The sequence below is a fragment of the Excalfactoria chinensis genome, chromosome 16 (assembly GCF_039878825.1).
Source record: "Excalfactoria chinensis isolate bCotChi1 chromosome 16, bCotChi1.hap2, whole genome shotgun sequence".
Classification (NCBI taxonomy): Eukaryota; Metazoa; Chordata; class Aves; order Galliformes; family Phasianidae; genus Excalfactoria; species Excalfactoria chinensis.
In genome coordinates this window covers 11,317,246-11,342,244 of record NC_092840.1, presented here as the reverse complement: position 1 = coordinate 11,342,244, position 24,999 = coordinate 11,317,246, and the positions used below count along the sequence as shown (strand labels likewise).

The window sequence follows — 24,999 nt, the reverse complement described above, 5'->3', positions numbered from 1 at the left end:
CAGAGCACAGATTGTAGACTTGGTTATGTGAAAGGAAGAGGAAGATGTCTGATAGGAGCCACGTGAGATGGCGAGATGGAGCCGTGTCTGAGATGGAGCCGTGTCTGAGATGGAGCCGTGTCTGAGATGGAGCCGTGTCTGTCTGGGGCTGGCGGTGCTGCAGGGGGGACGTCCCGTAGCTGCAGCTTCACACCGGAGTCATTCGACTTTCGCACCTAAATTCAAAGCAATAACTGCTTCTTTCTTTCCAGAGCGCGGCGGTGATGTCAGTACGCGGGAGGCGCGCCGTGTGAGCCGGCTGTGCCGGCAGGAGCGGGACGGCCGGAGAGCCAGACGGAGGAAGGCAGGTGCCGGCAGCTGTCACCGCGCGGTCCGCGGGCTGGGGCTTCCGCCTCGTGCCTCAGGAAACGGTCCGTCCCAACCGGGTTCCGCCCGAGGCTTTTACTGCGAGGGAGAGCGGCCTACGGCGGCGGCGGTACCCGGAGGAGAAAGGTGTTCCCGGCCGCACGCGCACGGAGCTCCTTCCGCCGGGAGGCGGGGCGGCACCTGCGCGTACCGACGGCAACGGCAGCGCCCCGCACGACCCGCCCGGCTACCGCGGCGCCGCGGGGAGGAGCGCCCGCCCCGTCCGGCCACGTGCCCGCCCGGCCCCGCCCCGCGCTCCGCTTAAAGGCGCCGTCCCGCCGCCGCCGTCCGCTCGCCTCAGCGCGGCGCCGCCATGGCGCTGGAAGCGGGGGCGGCCGGGGCTCCCCTCGGCTCCTTCCTCAGGGACTTCCCGTCCGCGCTGGGCCCGGAGGAGCCGCTGCCGTGGAGCTCGGCGGGGAGCGGCGCCCTGAGCGAGGCCGAGGCGCCGGGCGCGCTGTCCGAGCTGGCGAGGAGCCTCCTGGGCGGCAGGTGAGCGCCGGGCGGGGCCGCTCCTCGGAGGCCCTGAGGGAGCGGGGCCGCGTCCCGGGCCTCGGCCCGACCCCGCAGAGCAGGTGCAGCGCCGGAACTCGGCCGGGCCTCGCGGGGCGCTTCCCGGCGCTTGAGGGTGGCGGGTCGGCTGGGCCGGGCGGGCGGGCGGGCGTTGTGCTGCGGCGGGGCGCGGGCCGAGCGAGTCCGGGTTGGCGGCGTGAGGGGGGGAGAAGAACGGACCGCTCTGCTTCGGTGCCCGGCTTCGGTGCGCGGGTTGCGAACGCTGAACGCGTCTGTCGTCGTTGGAGCCGTGTGGGTGCGTTCGGTGCGCTCTAACGGCCTCGCGGGCTGCGATGGCTCCTGTGTGCGCCCGCGCTCCCAGCCGCGGCACCGCTCAGTCGAGCGGCTCCGTTAAACCTGAGGGCGACAAATGCGTTAAGACCGAACCTTTGTATTTTTATCTCTTTATTTTAAGACGAAAACGGTCGCTCTGTTCCTCACTGGTGCCGTGACCGAGCTGCTCTGACACGAAGCGCACTGTGCGTGCTGAGCTGCGTGGGGCTGCCGGCCCTGAGCGCGACCTCAAGCAGCCGCCTGCACACTGCGCTCAGCTCGGCTGCTCTGAGAGCAGTTCGGAGCTGCGGGGATGCGGGGTGGATTCTGCAAACGGTAGCGATGGTTAAAGGGGTGTTTCTGAGTTACTCACCTGCGTTAACAAGCGAGAACAGGGAGAGTGCTGCTTTTGCAATACTTTCACCTCACCTGTCACTGTTGTGTTTACAGAGCGCAGCCTGCCCTGTCAGAGCTGCATTGCTCGCATTCCTGCCCTGCAGCGCTGAGCAGGCAGCCTGCTTGTGGGGCTCCTGAAGCTGGCAGGGAAAGTGTAAGCAAAGGGGAGCAGCTAAAGGAAGCAAAGCAGGAGAAAAATGCAGAAATTGGCTGCTGTGTGCCTTTTTTTTTTTTTTCTTTTTTTCTCTCCACAAAAGGGACTTGGAAAACAGAAATAGTAACAGTACCGTTCTTATGTGACTGACCGTAACATGGCAGTTACTGACTGAGCTGAAGGCTCGACTTCCAGAGTCAGGCCAGAGAAGACCAGCTCTCCCCTGCAGCGCGATGGCTCCAGGCCCCAAACTGGCTGGGAGACTGTGCAGCACATGGCTGGTCTCTGCTGGACTGTCCTACTGCAGCTGTGCTGTTGTATCCCTAAGGCTGCACATCTTGTTTGCACGGGAGGAGCCGGATGTCTGGAGCTGACCCTCTTGCACGTCTTTACTAATCTAAAATTATTTTAACTCTCTTCTGCAGATGTAGCTAGTGCTCTGAGACAGGCAACGCTTCTTGCTTCCTTACCAGGTTTAGAGTCTTATCTACTGAATCACTGTGGGTAATTTAAATCAAGGGAACTGCCTGCCCTATAAATCCAAATACACAGAGCTCTTAAGGATTGGGCAAAACAGTCCTCTTGTTTTGCTGAATTTGTATTAATGCTCTTCTGGCTGAGAGCATGCCTAGCCACGGTCTGTGCAAATGGATCGGCGTGAATGAGAAGTCCATTAATTGTTCCCAAGCATTCAGAAATTAACCTGAAGTTTTAGTGCCCTGTACTGAAACAGAACGCAAGGTGAAATCTTAGTGCTAATGCAGAAATGTTTCCTTTGCCTCAGTGGAAGCTGGAGACCATCCTGTGACACAGCACAAGAACAATGCGGGTTTCCAGCAGCCTTCCTGTTTGAGCAGACTTCACTACAATAAGTTGTGACTGCAGCTTTCCGTTGTGGCCCTTCCTGAGCCAGTCACCGTGCTTCACCTCTTAGCTGCCTCAGCATCCTGTTGTGTCTTTGTGCTTTGCACGGAACGCTTACACCCGAGGTCTTGCCCTGGTGTGTTTGTTCTCAACAGCTCTGTTTTTAGAACTCTGCAATTCTGATATTTCTAGTGTTTTTATGTGACGTTCACATGAAGCCGGGGGAGGGACTTATCTTGTGTCGGATTTACTCAATCTCTTCTAAAAGCAACCTTTACTATGCTGCTCTGAGCACTGTTACTGAGCCAGCATTTAATGAATCGCCCCAAGCTTACTTTCTCGCTCCTAGTTTTGAGCTGTGTGTTACTGTGGTGCACTAGTGCTGCTCTTTGCTAGGAACGTGTTCACGATCTCAGGTATCTGTTTGCTTCAGGAAAGGCAGTGTTGTGTGAATGCCCACCAACAAACTTCCTGCTTATCACGGGGCCGGTGGTGCTCAGCTGTGAACCGCTGTGCTCATTTGTTCATGGTTTGTAGTGTTACAGTTGGAAACCTTGATGAGATCAGTGCACACAGGGATGTCGTGCTTTTGCTGCTTACTAGTTAATTTTGTAAGTTACTAACAAATAGACTCAAAAGTCACAGCCTGGGGAGAAAATAGTGAATACAAGCAACTTTTGTTTATTGGGAAATGTTATGACCTGGTGTTATTTCAGCAGCATCAGAGACTTACCAGAGAACTGCTGGCATTTGCAAATCTGCGTTAAAAATGCTTTGCTGATGTGGTTGTAATGTGCTGTAAACGCACTGAGTTTGCAGTGACGAACTTTTGCTGTAGTGGCAGAGCTGTGCTGTTTGTGCTCTTCTGGCATTACAGCCACCAGTAAGAGCAAAAATAGATCTTCCCCTGCTGCTGCTGACTGAAGCTAGGAGCGTTTGATGGTAGATGTAGCAGCTCTTCATCACACACCTATACCTACCTCTATCTATAGCTCTTGTGTGTGTATATCTGTATATATAGATACACTGAAAGGAGAAGAGGTTTGCACAGTGGCAGCACTTTAATATCTTGAAGGAAAATCTCTTTTTTTCTGTGAAAAGTGGCAAGTGATCTTCAGACACAGCTACTGCAGTCAGTGAGCTCTTGTTCTTTCCATGCGGAATACAGCGTGTTGGGGAATGTGAAGTATTTTCCTTCCAAAAAAAGGGAAAAATATTCTGTGGGCTTTGTGTAAGCCTTGGGTTCTTGGTCCCTTCTCATGAGACTTGTACCACCCTGCACTGGATGGTGCATGGCTTGCTGATCTGCTCCAAGGGCAGCTGTTTGCAGCCTGCCATCTGCTGCAGAATGCTGCCTTCTCAAAGCTGCCACAAGCTGTGGGCACAGAGCACGACAGAAGGCCTGTGTGTGTTTACAGCCCTTTGGAAGAAGTGAGGCTTTGCTCTTTGACTTAATGCTTTTATCTATACTCAAGTCTTTAAAATGAGGCTTATGTTTTTACCGTGGAGTAGCTGGAGGATATGAACTCTTCCCCCAGCCACTGGTGTTCTGACTGCAACTGGCATTGAAGCTACAGTGCTTCATCTCCACTGTTACAACATGCATTAATTTTCTTCTGATTTTTTGTTGTGGTCAAAACACACCCTTTTTGTCAGCAAAGAAATTGCCTGTAGCAGAGGAATTCTAAGGCTGTTTACTACCAGCCTGTGTGGGCTGAGGCGAAGTAATTAGTGTTGCATGTGTCATAGAAATGGTACTGTCATATTTTTTTCTAAGGCTTTTAAGAGGATGTTGCTTCCTTCCATGAAACACACCCCGCTGATTTCCCCCTCCCTCCCAACATGGTTATTTTCTCACTTAGGAAGCAGCTACAGTATTTCTTCTGATTCATGGAAACCGAACTGTGCTTGGTTCAGCCTGTCAGCGGGGTGTCCTGGGTGCTTTGAAAGGATCCTGACAAAAAGTGATGGTTGTCTTTGCTGACAGAAAAGGTTTGAGGTTTGTTATTGTAACTGCAGTGGGCTTCTGCTTTTGTGGTGGTTGCCATAGGCACTGCCTCTGCTTCCAGCCGCTCTGCCAAGTGAGACCTTGGACTCTGCAGTTCTTGCTCTTCTTTATGTGTTTTGTTAGCTCTTGAAGCTCTACTTTAAGGGCTTGGATTAGAACCAGTAAACATCTAAGTTGAGTGGAAGACAGCATTGCCCTGGAGCCCCATTTACCTGAGCTTTATTAAAGAACAGGTTTACAGGCATGGGAGCACTAACACTGATAGCTTACAAAATAATTTCCTTCTGATGAACTGTGGCAGCTGGACAAAGTTGAAGGATGTGACATAAGAACTTCTAAACGTTTTCCTTGTTACTGGCTTCCTGTAAGAGGAGTTTTATATGGGGCTTGTGACTTATCTAAATGTTTTTGTCTTTTTTCTTCTTCTTTTTTAATAAAGCCAATTTCTGGCTTCTCATGACATGGTACGACTGCAGCTAGTGTTGCAAGGACTGCAGACTTGTTGCCATCTATGTGAAGTGCTGAAATGACTCGTTAAAGTAGGCTATCATCGCTACCAAATGCATAGCGTAAAACATGCTACTGTTAGCAGCCTGCTGACTAACACAGCCCCCATCTGAGGGCTCAAGAGCATGGGATGCTTGCTGTGACTGAAGCACGAGGCAACAGATTGAAAACATGGTTCATGTGCTTCCTCCTCTTTGCATTCTTGAGAAGGTATTTGAGTAACTGAGGATCTTTCTAAACATTTATATGAATAAATATCCAACATGATTTATTCTACTTGTTTACTAGTAAAGCTGAAATTATTGAGTATGTGTTCTTAATTCTGAGTTGAGGTCAGCGGACATAAACAGTGAGGCTGTAGTTCAGTCTAAACTAATGCTGCTTTTCTTTCTCTTCCTTTTGTTCCCAGCAGAGGTGTTTCACCGCTCCTTGCAGCATCGCTGATCCACGCTGCAGTTGATGAAGTTCTCCAAGTAGACTTGACTGAATTTAAGAAGGAAAGTGTGGAAAGACAGGGAGAAGGAGATGAGGAAAGGTTCACCTGTAAGTGCACTTTCTCCTTCTGTGGTTTTCTCGGAGGCTGTCTGTTGGAAGGCTTCAGTGTTTTGGAATGTTTACCAGAATATCTGGTTAGACTGTCTGGTGAGCAGCCCTGAGCAGAACTTTATTTGCACCGCCGCAAATACCTGTACCTGTGGGAAGAAAGGTAGTGATGCTAGTTTTGTGGGCAAGATAAAATGTGGTGTCTGGAGCCCTGGACTCGTTGTGAGGGTTGGTTTTCTGGAAAGGGAAAAGAGTTTGTCTTTCCAAAAAAAAATAAATTACAAGTGAACATCTCCATGGTGCTTCCTGAATTAGTTCAGAACTTCTAACGCAATGCCAAAAATCACGTCATTCAGTCTGATGAGCAGTAAGTTTGGATTAATTGATCTTTGGGACCAATCCAGAAATGGATTTGAATGTCTGTCTGGAGCTGTGTGTATGTAGCTCTAAGAAAAGACAGAGTAAATGACAGGGCATGACTTACTGTTTTGTCTTCGTGCTGTCAGTGCTGGATGGAGAGTCGCTGCAGCGCTGCTTCTTTAACAAACTCCGGGATGTCTGCTGTGAATGGCAGAAGCAGTTGCCTCCACTGAGACCACTGAAGCGTTTCCTGCTTGTTTCCATCCATGCCATCCGTAACACTCGACGGAAAATGGAGGACCGCCACGTTATCCTCACAGAGTTCAACCAGCTGTTTGGCTTAGCAGTAAGTCTGGACAACACTGGAGAGGGCAGTTTGTTAGCTTTTCAGCATTGCTATAAACACAGTAATCTAGTGATACGTGGTCTGTGAAATGGTAAGGATTTGTTGCCACGAGGTACTTGCCATGTCTGTGCTGGAGCAACTACTTTGTTTGCTTGGGGCTAATTAACCTAACTAATGCCCTGATAAAGAAGGATCTTGTGACTTAGGTTTCATGTCACAAGCACTGTGGAAATACTGGAAGTTATCTGTCGCTATGTTGTTGGAGGTGTGATGTTTTTCTGACTGAGGTATCTGATGTGTTTTAATTAAATAAATAAATTTAAAAAAAGTTAAACTAGGACAAGTGCCAATAAATAAAGCTGGAGTAGAACTACATAACTAACTCCGTCCTGTTTGAATTCTAGAGTTTTCATGGATGTTAAATTACTGACATCTGCTAATGAAAAGCAGTTCCCTGCAGAGTAACCACTTATCCATTTTGCACATGGCTTGACTGGCTTAAATTGTCCTTACCTATGCAACATCGTATGGATGAAAGCCCAGAACAGAACTTTGCTCGCTGTTACCACTGTAGGAGCTATTTTATTTTTGAACATTTATATTTCTACCTCTTTCTTCCTCCTTGCAAAAGGATGACATTGATCGTGCTTACTTTGCGATATTTGATGGGCATGGTGGAGTGGATGCTGCCAATTATTCAGCAACTCATTTACATGTAAATGTGGGGCTACATGAAGAGATTGTTAAGAATCCAGCTAAGGCCTTGAAATGCTCTTTCCAGAAGACAGATGAAATGTTTCTTTTCAAAGCCAAAAGAGAGGTGAGTGGGTAGAGATTAATTCCTTTGTATTCAAATAGCAGTAAGAACTGTTGGACAACGTGGTATTATCCAGAAAATTCTGTCAGTATAGTATCTTTGAATTACTGACTTATTTATTAAATAATGCTACACGAAGGTGTTTGATCAAATTATTTCTTTTTTGAGGAAAAGGAAAATGACAGGTTAGCACGTGAGTGATCGAAAATAAGTGCCAAGTGTTTTAAATAACCACTTGTTGTGGAGAGAGCATTGCTCTTTGCCTGAGTTATGCAGTCTCGAGGTGTTCTGTTGTCCTACTCCTTTCCTCAAAAAATATTTCATCTTTTTCCTTATTTTTCCTACCTTCCACGTGACAGGTGGTGGGAAGGTGAAAGTGTATCCTGTAATTAGAAAACTGACCTAAAACAGGCTCTTCAAGTGTTGATCTGCTTTGAATCGAGTTGGTACGATGAATACTTTTTTCATCAAATCTATACAACAGAAGAATGGTTTATTGTAGTAGTGCTTGTAATGAGAACTCTTGTTACAGCAGTAACTGACCACTTTTGGAATTAATAGCAGAGAGGGAAGACAATGAAAAAGCCAGTATGAGCTTTCTGTGTGCTAGAACAGTTTATTTCACATGTATCTGTATAGATCTTTATGCATCTGATATAATAGTACCTTTTAAAATGTACTTGAATTATGGTGACAGGACTGCTGTGCTGCATTTAAATCTCATTCAACTTAAGTTTGTAGTTTTGCTATAGAACCTAGCAGGGCTTGTTGAATATTCATCTAACATAACTGTTTCCTTCTGTAGAGGCTGCGGAGTGGTACAACAGGTGTGTCTGCACTGATTGTAGGGAACAAGCTCCATATAGCATGGCTAGGGGACTCACAGGTAATGCTTGTGCAGCAAGGAAATGCTGTGACGTTAATGGAACCTCACAAACCAGAGAGAGAAGTAAGTCTGAATCTTTAATTTGTTTTTTCTTTTGTGTGTGCTGTTAGAATCTCTCTGAAACCTTTTGGAACCAAGCATTTAGTGTTTCATGACCTATATGCTTTCTATAGTGTGGTAGGTTTTTGAGAATGATGATTCATTTCCAGCTCCCCCGTCCACTCCTGTGTTATGAAAAGGCAATCTCTATTCCACGACTGCCTTGAAAGTACTGATGGTACTGGTAGTCTTAAGTAAAGTTCCTAGTCAGACTGTTTTGGTTTTGGTTTTTTTTTTTTTTTTTGAAAGGTGCTTGATGTGAAATATGTATTTTATTGTTTTTCAGGATGAGAGAGCACGTATTGAGGCTCTGGGTGGATGTGTGACCTACATGGATTGCTGGCGGGTTAATGGCACTTTGGCTGTTTCCAGAGCAATTGGTAAGCATTGGCACTCTTCAGATCAAACTTTATTAAAGCGTCTCACATGAGACTGTGTAGCGATAAATACATTTTGCTCAGTACTGTTCAAATAGTGAACCACCCTGCCATAAGGTTAGACTACGTCTACATTACTGTTAAATAGTTTATAGCTATCTAGTCTTACTGCTTCTAACATGAGCATGGTATGCTGTTCTGTTTTACACCCTAGACATGACATTCCAAAGTATTTAAATCTTTGGAGTTCTCCATTGTTCTCCAACAAACTTAAGAGTATTTCTTGTGTTAAAGTGGAAGAAGTAAAAAATGTTCATCTAGGCTTCTTTGTGTTTAAGTGTCTGTTGTATTTTTGGTTCACTCTTGACTACAACTTTTAAATCAGATTGCTGCATTCTCCCTTGAATTCACTATTTTTCACTGCTTCAGACTGGTATCAGATATATCTGGAGTATGATCTGTCTGTTCTCTGAAGCAATCAAAGGAATTACGGGTAAAGAACTGTTTATATTTGAAGTAATGAAGCCTTTGTTTTGAACATTTGTCTTAGGTGATGTGTGTCAAAAGCCTTACATCTCTGGTGATGCAGATGGAGATTCGTTTGACCTGACTGGTTCTGAAGATTACTTGCTCCTAGCCTGTGATGGATTCTTTGATGCTGTCAAGCCATTCGAGGTTGTAGACTTAGTCCTAGATCATTTAATGCAAACCAAAGGAGTGGGTCTCAAAGCAGCAGAAAGACTGGTGGCTGCTGCGAAGGAAAACGGATCCAGTGACAACATTACTGTTTTAGTGGTGTTCTTGAGGGATCCACAGGACATCTTAGCAGACCGTCTCAGAGACACAAAGAGCCTTGAGGCTGGGGATGATGCTCGGAGCTCACCCTTTAATTTCCTCAGCTGTGAGGCAGCAGCCACACAGTGACAAAATCTGCTTAATCCGGAAGGTTTAAATGTTTGTTTAAGGAACTGCTTTCCACTGAAGCAAGCCTCTAATGCAATAGGCAAAACGTGTCAGGAAAAATGACAAATGGGCAAACATTGGACAAAAAGGAAAGTCTCCTTTTACTGAGTTCCCATTTGTCTTTTCTCTCTCTTCCCCTCTGTTCAAAAAACACTGGAGAGGCACAGAGATTGGTACAGCTCTTCTGTCTGTGGGGCTGGAATCCTAAAGCATGTCCCAGGACTGCTGTCATATCCCTCTGCCCTGGGGGGGGTGGTAAAAAATGTATGAATAAGCTAGTGGGTGAGAGCACCCGTTTGTGAATTCTGAGTGGAAGTCTGAAGTCATGCTTCAGAAGAGTGCTGCGTGTTATAGGTGTGATATTACCTTGGGAACTGGGAGTGGAGAAGCTGTCACTGTCAAAGGAAAGTTTGTTACTTTGTGTGGTGTGTACAAACAGTCCTGATAGGGCACCATTATGCTGTGTAAGTTACTTTTGTTGTGTACCAAAGATGATGTTAACAGAATGATATTGCCTTTTTCGTCAAACAGGGACATTTAATTTTGTGTGTATGGAGAAGGGAAAATGAAACTGAATGCTCCAGTGACAGAGCAAAAAAGCAACATCCCAAGCTACTTTATGGGATGCTACGGTTAATAAACTGGAATCCAGTATTTAACTGCACTGGATTATTTCTTGCAAGCGTGTTTTATTGGCTGTCTGTCAGCCTGGAAAGAAAGAAACTGTATTGCTGTATTTGAGAGAGATGCTTATACTGTGTATGCTGCAGCTGTTAAGTATGTTCTGTTTCTACCATTTCTTTGTGTACTATAACAAATGCGATTTTTGTTTTAGCTTCTGAAACTTACAGTTGGAGGACTTTTGTTTTTCTTTGCAGTGTTACTTTATTTTGTTGTGGTTTACTTACATTAGGATTTTAAGGTGGTATCTTTATTACCTGGTTTTAAAAACTGACTGTCCTCAAGTGCCTTAAATATTTCACACAAGGATTGCTGGCTTTATCATACTCTGATGAGCCAGTTTATAGTGTTTTTAAAATGTGACTTTATTTCATTAATATTAATGTGATGCACTTAACTCTCTCACTTTGATTAATATTGTAGTGGAAACTGGGTTTCAAGAAAACATCTCGTTTGTTGTTGCCAAATTGCATAACATGTGGCATAAGCTTCACAATACTTACTGTGACTTACCCCTGCCCCATGCATAAAGCTCTACCTGGGTAATCATGAAGTAATAATCTGATCTATATTGAACCTTCGCAAGAAAATTTAGTAACGTACACTAGAAGCAGTAATAGTTGTTGGTTACTAGACGATTAATTTTGCCATACTTCTTGGACTTCGGGGATCTGAGTAACTTTTTACGGAGATGTGAGGCTAAGGTAAAAATGGAAGAGTGCTTAATGAATGTGCCTTTTGTTTTGCAACTGTTAGATCCGTTGCGCTCTGGAGCCCCTGGCCACGTTTTCTCCTGCTTTGCTAGACTGACTGGGAGAACTCAACAAGATCTGAAGGCTCAGTGGCAAATGTGTTAGTAATTTCTGTACCTAAACAAGAAGTGCTTTACATCTGGCAGCAAGATTGTATGCCTGATTTACAAGCATGTGATGTTACAATATGTCGGTCCTGTGGCCCAAAATGTGTTGAAAAGTAATGTCTGTATGGGAGGAAATTTTAGATAGAAGAGCTGGGATGACTGAACAAAGGCAAGAACAGCAGAGCATTTTCTGTCTGTGCTGTCTCTGCACCATCAGCTGGTGTGAGCAGTGCAGTCCTTGGAGTGACTGGAGCCTTTGTCTGGTTATTAGGGATGATCATAGCGTTTAACACAGTAACTCTTCTGTGAGCTGCCCTCTCCTGTAACAACTCAGGCAATTACTTTGTTGTTTTGCTGGGCAACAACAGTAGCTTTTCACTAACAAAGTTGTAACCACTTTCCAGCCTATGTTTTACTGACCTAAAATGTGTGAAAGCTTTCTGCGAGGGTAACCTGGTAGGATACGTGTTAATTTTTGTACGAGCCTACTTCAGTTCAGGGAGCCTTTAGTCTTGCATAGTATAATCCCTTTGGATTTGCTATCTCCCATCACTATGATTTCTAACCTAGATATTCAGAGTCATGACACATTCTGATGACCACTAGTGCCTCTTGGTGTCTTGGAAACAAAGTTCTTGTTGGCATAGAAAGAACAATTCAGCACTGTTTGATTTCATAGATGACAGATGAGGAGGAAGCTGTTGTATTCATGAAGGGAGGTGTGACGTTTGGCTAAGTCCATAGTGGGGTTCACTCTCTGAAACTGGTCAAGTTTCCCAAAGCACAGGGGCTGAACAGCTCAAATTCTCGGAAATGCTCCTTTCATTTCAGTCTCTTGGTGAAGATTTTTTCTTTGTTCTTTATTGGAGGCTAAGTAAAACGCGCCCCTTAGAAAGCTGCCTGTGGTAATCAGAAACCTAATTCTCAAGCTACGCTTTAGGAGAGAAATTATACATTCTTTCACTTGTGATGTTAATGTCACCTTTAGAAGCCAGCAGTTGCGGTGCACAGTGCTGTTACAAGGAGTGTCAGCAGTGTGAGCCGTGCTCTGGCAGAAGATGGTCCAAGGTATGGACAAAATGTGGAGTGCTGGTGCTACATTTGGTATTTTAGGGTTGTGGTGTGGTTTTGTTTGCTTGTTTTTTAACTCATAGTGCCCATCTGCTACGTAAGCTTTTCTTATCATCCCTCTCCAGAATTCCTGGATTTCAGGTGGTGGATCCGCTTTGCTTGTTTGTTTTATTTTTGTTGACTTTATTGGTTTCAACAGTATAAAAATATCATGTAATTTGGCTGAGGGAATGATCTCCCCTCTCTGGGCCTTACCAGTGCCCTCAACAATACAACAGTGTATTAATGCTTGTCCATCAGTGTCCAGCTGACAGTCTGCCTCTTTGTTTGCTGATGAACGTGCACCAAAACCAATGCTTGCGTCTTGCCACCATCTCTGAAGCTGTAGAAACTAGCTGAAGCATTCAAGATAGATGTTCAATGACAAATACTTTTCATATTTCGCTAGATTCCAGTTGGCTGTCTGCTGCATTTGTAGCACCCAGCATTGGAATGTTGCCCCTTAGAGGAGCCAGAATCTTTGAAACACAGCATGCTTAAATTCTCACATTGTGCTCGATTGAAAACTAGCTGTAGCCATCCTGCTCAGTGGGTTCACGATGCCTCGTTTGATTAGGGGTAATTCACACTTCCACCTTTTTTTTCCTTTCCTACCTTGCCCTCCCTGGCAAGGAAATGTACCTGGGACAGTGAATCTTGGTCTGACACAGCTGAGGTGACAATTTGAAAGATTACTTTCTTTTTTTTCCCTCCTAATACAGGAGATAGAAAGGCAGGAAAATTCTTGGAACAGAGGGAGATAAAATAAAATCCACCCTGTGAGTGATGGAGGAGTGAAAAAGAGAGAGGAATGCATTCAAGTATTATTAATGCCTATTTTAAAAAAGGAAGTGGGCTGGAATATAGAGCCACAAACGTCAGTTCTTCTTTAGCATGAAGTACCAGTGCTTGGAAGAATTAGAAACACACCCATTAAAAAGGCAAAACTGAGATGTGGGAGCTCTGGCTTCAAACAGTCAAGGAAAGGAACACAGTAAAAGCATCCTGAGTGACTTAGTCTGACCCCTCGGTGCTACCTTGGAAGTTAATGCCACCAAATGGATTTTTAAGATGTCTTTACATGTGAAGTACAGCTAAGAGGGAGCACCGGGCGCATTCAGTCGCTGGTTACTGCAGCTGCTGACATGAGTAACAATGTGAAGTGTGCTAACGAAGTGATGCTGCTGGTGAGCTCTCATAGGATGAGTAATTGGGCAGAGTGGTTATAGCAGAGCTGGCAATTGAATCGTGTTAATCACAGTGATGACTTTAATAGCATTTAATAGACACTTATCTAAATTCAAAGTCAGAAGAGATATTGCTGTTTTTAAAAGTATTTCCAGTGCTATTAGCTTTTTGTCATGAAAAGCCATTTAAATGTCCTTTTTGGTTGTTGCTGAATATTTGTAAAAGTGCTTCTCTTGCTTTCTGAATTCTGGAGAGAAGTTGGCTGTCTGATATGGAAAACCTTCTCTCTGTTGACAGCTTAAAGCAGCTGTTTGGGGGTGAAACTCCTGTCCCAGCAGTTCTTTAAATCAAACAAAAATGTGCTTCCAAAACAAGTGGCTGAGGAACGTGGGCATTTCTGAACAGTGTTGCACAAGATACAGTATCTGTAAGGAACCAGCAAATGCCTTCCATTCAGAGTCAGCTAGTTGAGCTGCTTGAAGCCTGAAGTAAGACTGCAGCTCTGTTCTTTGTATAAGTGAATGTTGTTTGGTTAGCTTACTGGGATTCTTGTGGATGCACCAGACGTGCTGTCCTTCTGTTCTTAAAGAACTGGAGTATCAAGCAAGCACTTAAAGGAGAAGGCGGGGTGAACATTAGGCATAATGGAGCAGATTGCATAGGATTCATGTGTAATGTCGCTCTAGTTAAGCCTGAATTAAATTTCACTGCTTAGTTCTGCTACTGTCCCTTGTACAATTGGGCCTGTGCTGTCAGACAGAATCCCACTGGGAAGTAATGGTCTGATTCCCTTATTGGGAGAGCAGACAACTACTGATAACCAGAATGTGGTTCTGGAAGGGCTGGAAAGGGAGAAAAGCTTTGAAATGAGTGCTAAACTTCCTCATTACACCATTTGTGTCTTCTTTCTAAACAAGTTTATGGCATGTCTGCAGTTGTGCTGAAAAACAGTTCATTTTTTTTTGCCAAGCTAATCACAGCCTTTGAAACTGACAGCACCAAAACCATGAGGCTGGTCCTCCCTGCTTCCCTGAATCCAACCACCAGAACAGCCTGCCCTTTTGCGGGGCTGTTTCATAGCTCTAAGAGCTAAGCCTGCTGTTTAGTGCATAAGTTCTATTTGTTCTTATGTATTCATTGGATTTTACTGTAGGTAGTTGTTTCTGTTGATTTCAGCCACGTCAGCTGAAACATAATCAAATGGAAACATCTGAACATGTATCTGTCATAGACGCTTCTCAGAATACCTTAAAATAAGCTGATAGACTCTTGTCATAACCTCCTATCTCCAAACAAAACAGGAAGCCAAAACCTTACAGAGAATTGCTTACGCCTTTTTAGCCTGACTACTAACTTAGCTTAGCCTGACTACTAATTCCCATGAGAGATGAGTATATCAAGTAATAAACATAGTAGAGATAAAATGTTTCTGGATACCCATGCACAAAACCCCTGATCCTAGCGGGTCACTTCCTGATTGTTATCATTTGTGCAGCAGTACCTTTGGCACATGGAGGGTTTGTCACTTTGGCAGATGGACCTTGAAGGTGTGATCACTGATCCCAAGAGGAAGGGTTTATCCTTTCATGTAAGGGATGACTGCTCCTTTTGGATGTGTAAAGATAAGGAGAAACTAGAGAGATCTTGAGGGGACCTTCTCAGGAAAATGGGATACAGCAGCTCCTCTTTCTCATGTTGCTCTTTCTCATGTTACAAGGCATTCTACTAAGTATTGGGTGGTGAATACTGCTGTCCTTTTTTTGCACCTTCAGTGTGTTTGAAGCAACATCCTGTTTCATAATAGACAGACGTTTATTTTGTTGTGGGTTAAAACTTTACGCTGACAAAAAAGGATATTGCATTTTTTGTTCTTCTGAAAGCCAGTCCTGCTATCCTCTCTCTCCCCGGTTTTCTTTTTCTTCTACCTTTTACAGCCTCTTTCGCTGTCAGCCCTCCCGCTGCCCTCCACCGCCTTGTCCTCCTCCCCAAAAATTGCTGCTTAGTCAATAAATAATATTGGCTGTTAAATCAATTTGATCGCATTTTTATAATCTTAATTTCATCTGTGTTATATAGTGAATGTGGTCTGATCTTTGGAGGCCTGCAACACCAAGAGTATAGAAGGCACCATGTCAGCTAGGAAGGCATGAGTCTAGAACAACTTGTACTTCTGGCATTGCCCAGTACTGGCTGGTTAAGAAGAAAGTCCTCCTGTTTGCATTCTATTTCCTAGGAATTCCTGAGCTTTTTTTTCAGGTAAGAGTATCTCTTATCCCAGATACAGGGCTTGAGAGACTTTCTAGTCTCTGGTTTCTGTTCCTGCAGACTGTTGGTGTTTTTTCACCCATTTACATTGTGCTTAGAGGAGCCTTCTGAGTTTCTCCACTGCTTCAGTACTCTCTCTTTCCTGCCCTAGTTGTCCGAGCAGACAGGCTGGTCACTGCAGCATCGCACGGGGCTAAGCAGCCTCTCTGTCAGTGGACCTCCTCAGCATCTGCTCCATTATAGCTTCAGACCTTTGCTTATTTAGAAACTGGACTTCTGTAGCCACTCCTGCTGACACAAAAGCATGTCCTTATCAGTATTAAAATAGTCCAAGAGCAGAACTGTTGCTTTAGGCACATTTCTTGCCACTGTGTTGGCTCATGAACCTTGAATGAAAATGAAATGGCCAGTGACTTCGATGTAGGAGCTGTTAGGCAAGTGCTGTAGAGCTGTAGTCTTTATTTATTGTGTATATTAATCTGCACTTGTGACTCAGAGCAGAAAAGCTGCAGCACAGCAGGTTTTATAAGCTGTGGCTTAACCAGTTTCTGTATCTTAGAACTCTTTATTTAAACGGACTGGTTCTGCACACAGGTCAGAAACCTGTTGTCATTGATCATTACATGCTGTGCATATTGTATGTTTATATGAATTGTTCTAATAGTGCTTGTGTGTATTATGCTACATTGCCATATTTTATATAAATTTATATGTGTGTATTGCATGAGGTTTAATTGTTGGGGTTGTTTTGTATTGTTACTTTTGTATTCACACAGTGCCTCATGTATCTACTCGCGTATTTCAAGGAATTGCTTCAAAGCAGTGACTGGAAACAAGTGAGGAGAAGAACTCCTCACTGTAGGATCTGATGTTTCTGAAGTATTAATAAAGCATAGTGATTTCAAGTGTTGTTTGTTTCTTTTCTTCAATGTATTTATTTCATTTTCACCCTTCAAGTAGCTCGACGCACGGTGGGTCACATTGCATTATCTTTGAGGGTTGTTCCTGTCATAGTGGTGAATATCCCTGTTTCAAAAGAGATAGTAACTATTTTTTGCTTACTTGCCTGCTTGTTAAAGAAATGATCTGGAAGCACATTGGATTAACTTACAGTAGGGAGATAACTTTCAAAATATGAGAATAGCTCGGAGCTAAACTAATCTGTCACAGTTTCTGAAGTGCTGGTTTTCATTTCCTCAGGAAAGGAAGATGTAAGGACAGCAGGACACTGATAACACTTGCTAATCTGAAACAACTCGTGGGGAATCTGAAGTATGCAGCCTTTGGGGCAGTTTGCCTAAATGCAATTGCATTTATCTTAGTGAAGAAGGAAAATGAAGCCTAGTAAGAGACCAGGATGCTGCATCAGAGGAAAGCAGATAAGGTACTCCTTGAAATACAGAAATAAGTACTGAGCAGATTGTGTTTGAAGTGCTGTGGGCATTCTTGAACATACTTCAGATCGAACCTTAAATCACCTGGAAGGTATTTCCATTCCGTGGCTCTAACTGTTGGTTTTCTACTTTATAAAATTATTTTCTTAGTACGAATGCCTGTGAAAATGCTGTAGTCTCAGAAAAGTATCTCCAATAGATCGCGTGTTCAGAATGGAGCTCATAGCCAGCCTTCTGCTCTGGAATACCATCCTCTGCAGTTCTCCATTGCTGGTAGATTTAGGTACAAGAAAACCAATAAGCCCATGGAAATGAACATAAAACTGTAATTTATAGCCATAATAAGTTAAACTTGGATGCCATTTGAGATTCGGTGTATCTCAATATACATCTCATGACACAGAAGCATTATCCCTACCAGTTGTTTGACCAACCAATAGTAATAATGCTCCTTTTAACCATTCCCATTTAATATATGTTTCTTTTTGGGTAGTTGCAGAAAAGCCTGCTGCAGCTCATTTACCAGGCTGTAGGAGGCAATGAAGTAACAGTGGTGATGGGGCAGATGTTTCTGTTTCAGCCATAATTACAGCCCAATTATTACAACACAAATGAATACTATTCAATTCTTGTAGAGCAGATCATTTGACCTTGACTAGTACTTACTGTTTTCATCTCAACAATCTCAAGTTCTCATTAGAATAAGACAATCTTTAAATGTTTAAATCTGCAGCTGTTATCAAGCCTTCAGACATAAGTAACTTGTGGAAAGAAATATTTTGGACATGCCTTGACAAATGCAAACCCTCTTGTATGTATGCAAGAGTTCGCTGTGTGCTCGAGGCGTGTAATAAGGCAAAAACAAGTATTTTGTGTAGCCTAGAAGAAAAATCCTCACTGTGCTGTGGTGGGCCAGCCTCGCTACAGGACTTGAATCTGCAGTTTGGTGGATGTTCTGTATTCTCTGAATAAGATTGCACAAGCAGTAGGGAAAAGAACACTGTCCACACCTGTAGAGAAAGCACTTCCAGGAAACAGCTTGTAATCTCCTATCCAGCCTGGCTTTTCTGCATGAATCTGTGGTTGGAGAGTCCTTGCGAGTGACGTGGACCTGCTCCCGTCTCAAGGAAAGGCAGGAGGGTGTCAGTATGTAAAAGCCAACTGACCTGCAGCTGAGGTCTCTTCCAGGGCTTTGTGTTTCTGCCCCTAGAGGGCTCCCTCTTTCCTTTGGCCAAAGCAAAACAAAGGCTATAGAAGATACGTGATGCTGTTCAGCTCCAGAAGTTGCTCGAGGAAGCCCACGGCGTGCTGTGTCATTCCCGTAATATTGCAGTTAAGCCACTCGAAAGCTGAGCCAGAAAAAATTCACTGCATTGTAGCATCTTCTTCCCAACCACGTATCTTTTAAGAAGCTGCAGCAATTCTGACACCAACTCGTGTTTTGTTTCCTTGCAGCCTAAAGTTCAGGTAGTTGGTTTAGTCTGGGATGCAGCTTGTCCAGCACCGGATCTCTGACCGTGGCCAACAGTCATCTGGGGAGAGTGCAGAGTAATTCATGTAAAGAGTGGGATGAAACAGCTGCAGGTTAAAATAATGTTCTTTTTTGCATCTCTTAGATAAGAATTAAAAAAAAAAAAAAAAAAAAGTCGTGCTTCTCTTGACATAAAGCATAAAAGATATTTGTGTGTGTGTGTGTGTCTGTGCCTATCAGCCTACCTGAGACCTTTCTTTTAGCTGAGTCCAGCTCCTTTACAAAAGCAAGTTCTGGTTTCTGTGTAAGGAAAGAAAGAAAAAAAAACAGCACAACAGTGGAACAGAAGACGCTAAAAACCTTCTGTGTAATTAATTACAGTCATTTTAAAAGCTTGTGCAAAGTCTGTGCTTGAAGAAGTTCTAAGTTACAATTAGGCCAAGCTGCTAATGATGGATCTAATTTTTGGGTTACGTACAGGTGCAAGTAACTCAAGTTGGGCCGCTGACATCAGAGATTTCATCTAATTGCTTTCTGTTGATGCTCCTAATTCCGCACAACTGCTCCAGCAGCTGGAATGACCGGCATGAGGTGAAGCCTGGATGAGCGTCAGGAGTTTGCTCTCGCAAACTTAGCTGGCCAAATGTCGCTGGCCTTTAAAGGTACCGCATCCTCACTCTCTTGGTATCCTCACTCTCTTGGTATCCTCACTCTCTTGGCTCTCCAAAGCTTCTGGGGATCACTGCCTCTTTAGCACCACTCCTGTTGAGCCCCCACTACCAAGGGAGTTGAGACGGGAGAAAGAATTGGATGCTGAGGTGGCTCTGCAAAGCATCCCTTTCTGTAAGGACAGTTATGTGAAATCCCACGTGTTTCTTAAGGAACCAGACGTGCAGTTGAGGCAGAGGTCACGTTCCGCAGTGCTGTCCGGCTTTGTTGTGGTATCGGGGAGTCTGCTTGTAAAAATAAAAATAGATCCTTTCTTCTTCTCTGTTCCATCTTTCAGAGGATTTTCTTCTCTAAAATATTAGAAGTTTTGCATCATGCATGGAAAGAGCTTTCTTTTCCTGTAGACCTAAGGCTGAATGCCTCAATTGATGAAAGGATATCGAGATAAACATCCAACCTTGGACATTTACTGTTAAGGTTACATTTGAAGTCTAAATACAGAGTGTGGAAGTTAGCAGCTGAACCGCTGAAGCAGCCTTCCCGCTGTACAGTGCAGTGTGTAAATACAGGGGAGCTTGAGGAGAGCATTTGTGTTCTTGTTTTTGAACCGACATTGAAAGCTTTGAAAAATAATTTCATCTAAATGTATTTTTGTGCTGTGCCCTTTCTCATTGTAACACTGGAAAGGTTGTTCTGCTTTAACTGTAGCATCTCCATTTTGTATTCTGGTTTTGTCTGCTTTCTGAAGTACAGGAATTAGGGATCTGTACTCCCTCTCTTAAACCTCTTTGTAACTCCTAGCTGTTACTTATTTATTTGTTTGTGTTTTTGGTGGTGCTAATAGAGATGAGCAGGTGGCTAGCTTTTGCAGAGTGAGAAAGAGAGGATCCAGCCATTTTGTGCTTTTAAAGTAGTTTGAGGAAAGGCTAGCGGGTAAATCCTGGCAGAAAAGCTTATGAAAGCTGTTCATTTCTTCCCTCTTCACTTCTTGTAATGAGAAGATATTTTGCAAAGGCTGGCCCTTACCCTCAGAAAACTGTCTTCTAGTATTTTCTCGTTAATGAAATTTTAAGTCAATGAGCTGTTCCCAAATAGTAATAGACCAAACCAGGATGTGCATTAGCAGGCTAATGGCAGGCATCCTCCCTTGCTGAAGGCAGTGTGTCTCATGGCAATCCTCTAGGAGTTGGCTGCATCACTTGGAGCACTTAATGTTGGCTCTGCTAAAGCACTTCTTGTCCTCCCATCGTCTCCTCTGGGAGACTTCTCCATTGACTAATAGATCTCACTTGTCAGGAAGCCTTTCCTGTTCTTCAGTCTTACTGATCTCAGTTCCAATACATCCAACTGTAATTCCTTTGACTACTCTTTAATGAAATATTAATAAAGAGAGGCAAAAAGCCATCACACTTGTGTCCATATCAAAGATGGAAACTGATCTGTAGTTTGGTCTTCATCGTAAGACTTGTGGAACTAACTGTTCAACAGCAGTAGTTAAACGCTGCCTGCATGTGTTTCAGGCTGATGGTGTCAGGACCTGAAGCTGGCTGCATAAATCCACCTATAAATAAAGCTACTGGGACTTGGAATCTGTCAGAGACTGGTGTGTGTGCGCCTGCGACATGTGCCAAAGCTGGCAGCTACTGAAAGCAAAGCTGACCTTCCTGGGGCTCTTGGGGCGTTTGTGGGGTTGCACAGGGTGCGGGTTGAGACGCCCTGGGGAAACCAGAGCTCTGGGTGTGGGAGGGGAACCAGAGGGGCTACGTTTTGTGGGGAGAATGGAGTTGGTGCGGCAGCAGCCTGCGAAGCTCCATCCGATGCAGTGGAAGCTACTTGCAGCCGTCACTGCCACCAAGAGAGGCTGGTGTGCAGGAAGCAGCTGGGAGGTTTGCACAAGGCCTTCTTGTTTGGTTGCTCACATTATATCAGTGTTTGGGCTATTGAAAGGGATCTGGCCTTTGGGTCCTGCTTGCATCTCTCTTTATTTTTGCCCATTCTCGGTCCTCTTTGTGAATACCAATTTTCTGAGTCACTCAGAGTGATTCCTGCCTTCATTAGGGATTCCTTCCAGCTTCCCTTTAACTGCCTGTAGGCTGCTGCCTGCCCCTGCCTCCCCCTGTGCACTTTGCTGCACAGATTTAGCTCTCTGTATTCTGTAAGTCATCTCCTGCAGCTCAGGCAGCTGAATGCCTTCATCCACACAAAGCTGTACTGTACCTTTGGCTCTTGGCACAGCTTGCATTCTTCACCTGGCCTGTTCTGTGCCATCCCTGCAACCCCTGGCATTTAAGGTGTGGTATGAGGCCACAGTTTATTCCAGGTCTACAGTAGCTGCGCTTGAGGCTATTCAGCTGAAATGGTTGAACCAGGAAACTGAGCATCCGGATCCTGTAATCTCTTTCTGTTACACTGTGTCCTTCCGTGTCATCCTGGATAAACCCATTTACCTGCTGGTGTCTTTATTTCTTTGATATTCGTTAGTGTTTAAGCTGTCTACAATATCTGCAGCACACAAACAGGACGGCATTTTTAGAAACCTGAATTAAAAGGTGCAGTATAAATAAGAAGTGATTTTATGTCCTTTATGGGTATTCTTACATGAGTTTGCTGACCTCTGTGGCACTCAAAACTTGTCTACAAGAAACCAAAAAATCAATAAGGAAAATGACCTGGGATGGAGGATGGTCTCTAATTGCAGCCCGGAGTGTCAATACAGTAGATGTCTTCATGCTGCTTAATGTCTGTCCATAAGGGTATTCAAAAAATGTAGCTTTGCTGTAGCTTTTTCAATGGCCAGATGAGCTGCTTGGAGCTCTGCTAATGATGCAAATTACTTAACGCTCATTTGTATGCAGCGTGCTCCTGCTTTGAAAGTACTTCACAGAATTCAAGCCAAATTCAGCCTTGCAGCTCCGCTGAAGTCAGTGCTTGTCTGTGCATCTGTTGATTGCTTTTCTTTTCTTCTTTTCTTGAAGAATGATTTTCTTGTTGCACTGATTTCATTTCTTCAAGGTAATACCTGCAAGGGGTTCGCAGTCACTTCTCCCCAGTAAAGTAGCCGTAAGTACAGATGCAGTTCTGTTGATTCTCCCATCTCCTTCTTAAGCCCTACAAATGAGGACAAGCCAAGTAGAAAACAGTGTTTTGTGTTCTTTCCTTTCTACTACTTTGCACCTCCTAAGCACAGTTTTGGTGATATACAGCACTGCTCCTAAAAAAAGTCCTGCATAGAATCTGCCATCTGATGTATCCCAGAAACTGAGCTCCTGCCTGTGGCCCATTTCTGGATTAACCCACCATGAGCTGATGAAGGCCCAAGCCATGCACGATTCTACAGGTTAGTTATGCTCAGCCGTAAGGATGCACCTCGTTATGGCTGACAGCAGTATGGCATGGGACTCTGACCTGGTATTTAGAATAAAAACAGCTGCTGGAGGGGCAAACAGGCATTCTTAGTTCAGACGTATATTTTAGTATTTGACTTTATAATTGAAATATTCCTTTACTGTAGATTTAACTTGACCCAGCTATGTTTTTAACACACGCACTGGGGGTGGTGGGGAAACATCATCTGCAATTATATCATTCGCTCCTGGGCAGGGGTGTGATTTTTAGCTTACAGCAAAGCCCTACAACTCTACTGCCTGCATAGAGTAAGTGGGAGTAATGGAAAAGCTCCTTCTAAAGGTACACGTCACTAGAACGGTTCTTGTTAGATATTTGCTGGCAGCACCAGTGCAGGTTGAGATGCGGGAATGAAGAGTTCATTTCCGAGCTGTACGGAGGATGAATCTAGATGCCCTGCTGCCCTGTTATATAACATGATTACAGTATGTGACTTCCCCCTTCCCTTCCTGCAGCACGGCTCTCCCAGCCCTGAGCTCATCGCAGGGCTCTCTACAACACGGCTCCTCCCCTCGAGCTGCCGGCCCATCCCTCCTGGCCCGCATATCCTCCCTCTCTCCTGCTGGGGTAGCCATAATCCCCGCAGGAATGTGGCCCACGGCCTCGGGCGTGTGACTCCAGAGCTCCTGATGGGGAACGCAGAGCAGAGGAAAGCGATCTTGTGTCACCTCGCAGCGTAGGAAGGGAAGAGCTGGGCATCTGTGGGCTGTTTGGTGCACGTGGCTGCCCAGCCACCTCATCAGACAGAAAAATAGAGGCTAGACTCTCCGGCTGCGTGTGTTGTTTCCCTGTCCATTGTGTCTGGGTGATGTATTCTCTGCCTGTGGTTTTAATGAATGTCTTTCTGAGCTACTTTCTGCTTTAGTCCCCCTCGGGATAGCTCATTCCAACTCAGCTGCTCCAGTGCTGAAGGTATTAAGTCAGTTATGTGGAAAAGGGGAAAAAGGAAACAAACTTCATGTAGAACATCGGAGGAAGCCGTAGCTGTGTCTCTGTGGAGCTGCTGCATGCGACACAATCCTCACCTGAAGTTTAAGTTGCACAAAGCGCTGCCACTTGGTCACATTAACACTTCCTCCTTTTCCTTTCTGCACTCATGTCTACAGAGCACGCAGAAGTATTTGCCATGAGAACCCCAAACTCCTGCTAGTTCCCAAGCTTGTGTTGGGTTCTAATAAGCCTTTGTAGGTCGGGTGTTGCTGTGCCATAGGGTACCCTGCAGACAATTTATGTGTGTGGAAACTGAGTTTTGCTCTCCGTAGTAAGCGCCCATCTTAACCCTGCTGGAGCAGAGCAGCCCTTTTTTCTAGCAGAAACCAGAGCTGTTGTTGATTAATTTCTTGCTAAAAACTAAGTCTTTGCCATCTGTTCCACCCCCTCACTACGAATGCCGCTCTCATTATGTTGATTATGTAATTAAAAATGAAAATATATTTTGGTAGAGTGCTGCATGGGCATCTGTGCTTATTCTTCTGTTCCTATTCACTGCCCCCTGCCCCCATCCCATGCAGAAGGGAAAAGACAACAATTGTTCCACTTGCCAGTGGCTTTATATTGAAGCTGTCGCACTGGCTGCCAGGCTGGTGCACGTCATGGGAGCGGCCACTTGAGCCCCGCTGTGTCTGAGCTGCGGCTCCTTCGGAAGCCCCGGCTATTAGGTTCATGAGAAATCCATGGCAGGAAGCTGACCCTTAGACTGAGGCTCCTTTAAGTTTTTGTGATGGGTTAACTTGAATCCAGAACATGAAAAGTGAAGAGAAAGAGGCCTGGCTACTTCATAAGTGATGGTGTGACCTCTGAGATCAGCGGGGCTGCTCGTGTTACCAATATGGCCTGTCTATCTAAGGATGAGGAAGAGAAAGAGGAGGGGTAGAGCAATTACTGAGGTCTCTTACAGCAAATGAAGTTGTAAGTGTGAGTCACGTTCCCTTTTTTCCTCTTGCTGCCAAGTTTTAAGCAGCAACCAGACAGGGAAGGAAAAAAAGGGAAAAGCAACAATGGAGAAGAGTTGAACTGAAACAACCCTTCATTCAGGGTATTGTTTGACATTTTGGTTCTGATTGTACATAGAGATAAAGGGCCTATAAATATCCCGTCTGCTGAAATTCCTTATAGCAACATCGCCTGTCAGCTGAACAAATAGGGCAGGTTCCCTAAATGTACCCAATTACACACGTAAATACGAATACTGATTATATCCCTGCGCCGCATGGAATGAAGGTCTGATCACCGGGAGGGACATTCATCTGTTTGACTGAGAGATGCCCCGGTCCCAGGAGAGCAAATGGCGCTTACAGCTGTTAGTGCTGAATCAGTGCGAGCTCCGAGATGGGACTGAAGCAAGCAAGGAGATATTTATCTGGCTGGTGAGCGCAGATGAAAGCCTCTTCTGAAAGTATCTGAGCATTTA

At 44.7% G+C, this 24,999-nt stretch overlaps 1 protein-coding gene across 3 annotated transcripts; it reads left to right on the top strand.

Moving 5' to 3' along the window:
* Positions 1-647: 647 nt before the first annotated feature.
* Positions 648-16,721, top strand: PPM1F (protein phosphatase, Mg2+/Mn2+ dependent 1F). 3 transcript variants are annotated; one of them, XM_072351046.1, is made up of 8 exons: positions 648-894; positions 5,566-5,699; positions 6,206-6,405; positions 7,037-7,225; positions 8,028-8,171; positions 8,494-8,587; positions 9,135-9,259; positions 15,462-16,705. In XM_072351046.1, exons 1-8 carry the CDS (start codon positions 719-721, stop codon positions 15,462-15,464), a joined length of 1,065 nt encoding a protein of 354 aa, XP_072207147.1. In that variant the 5' UTR covers positions 648-718; the 3' UTR covers positions 15,465-16,705. The 3 variants fall into 3 exon arrangements, with proteins under 3 accessions (XP_072207147.1, XP_072207145.1, XP_072207146.1); XM_072351044.1 differs by having other exon boundaries at positions 9,135-16,721; XM_072351045.1 differs by having other exon boundaries at positions 5,569-5,699; positions 9,135-16,713.
* Positions 16,722-24,999: the final 8,278 nt, after the last annotated feature.

Coding starts and splice junctions, on each gene's coding strand:
- PPM1F (XM_072351044.1), top strand. CDS start 719: ATGGCGCTGGAAGCGGGGGCGGCCGGGGCTCCCCTCGGCTCCTTCCTC. Junction 895..5,565: donor AGGAGCCTCCTGGGCGGCAG/GTGAGCGCCGGG, acceptor TTTTGTTCCCAG/CAGAGGTGTTTCACCGCTCC. Junction 5,700..6,205: donor AGATGAGGAAAGGTTCACCT/GTAAGTGCACTT, acceptor TCGTGCTGTCAG/TGCTGGATGGAGAGTCGCTG.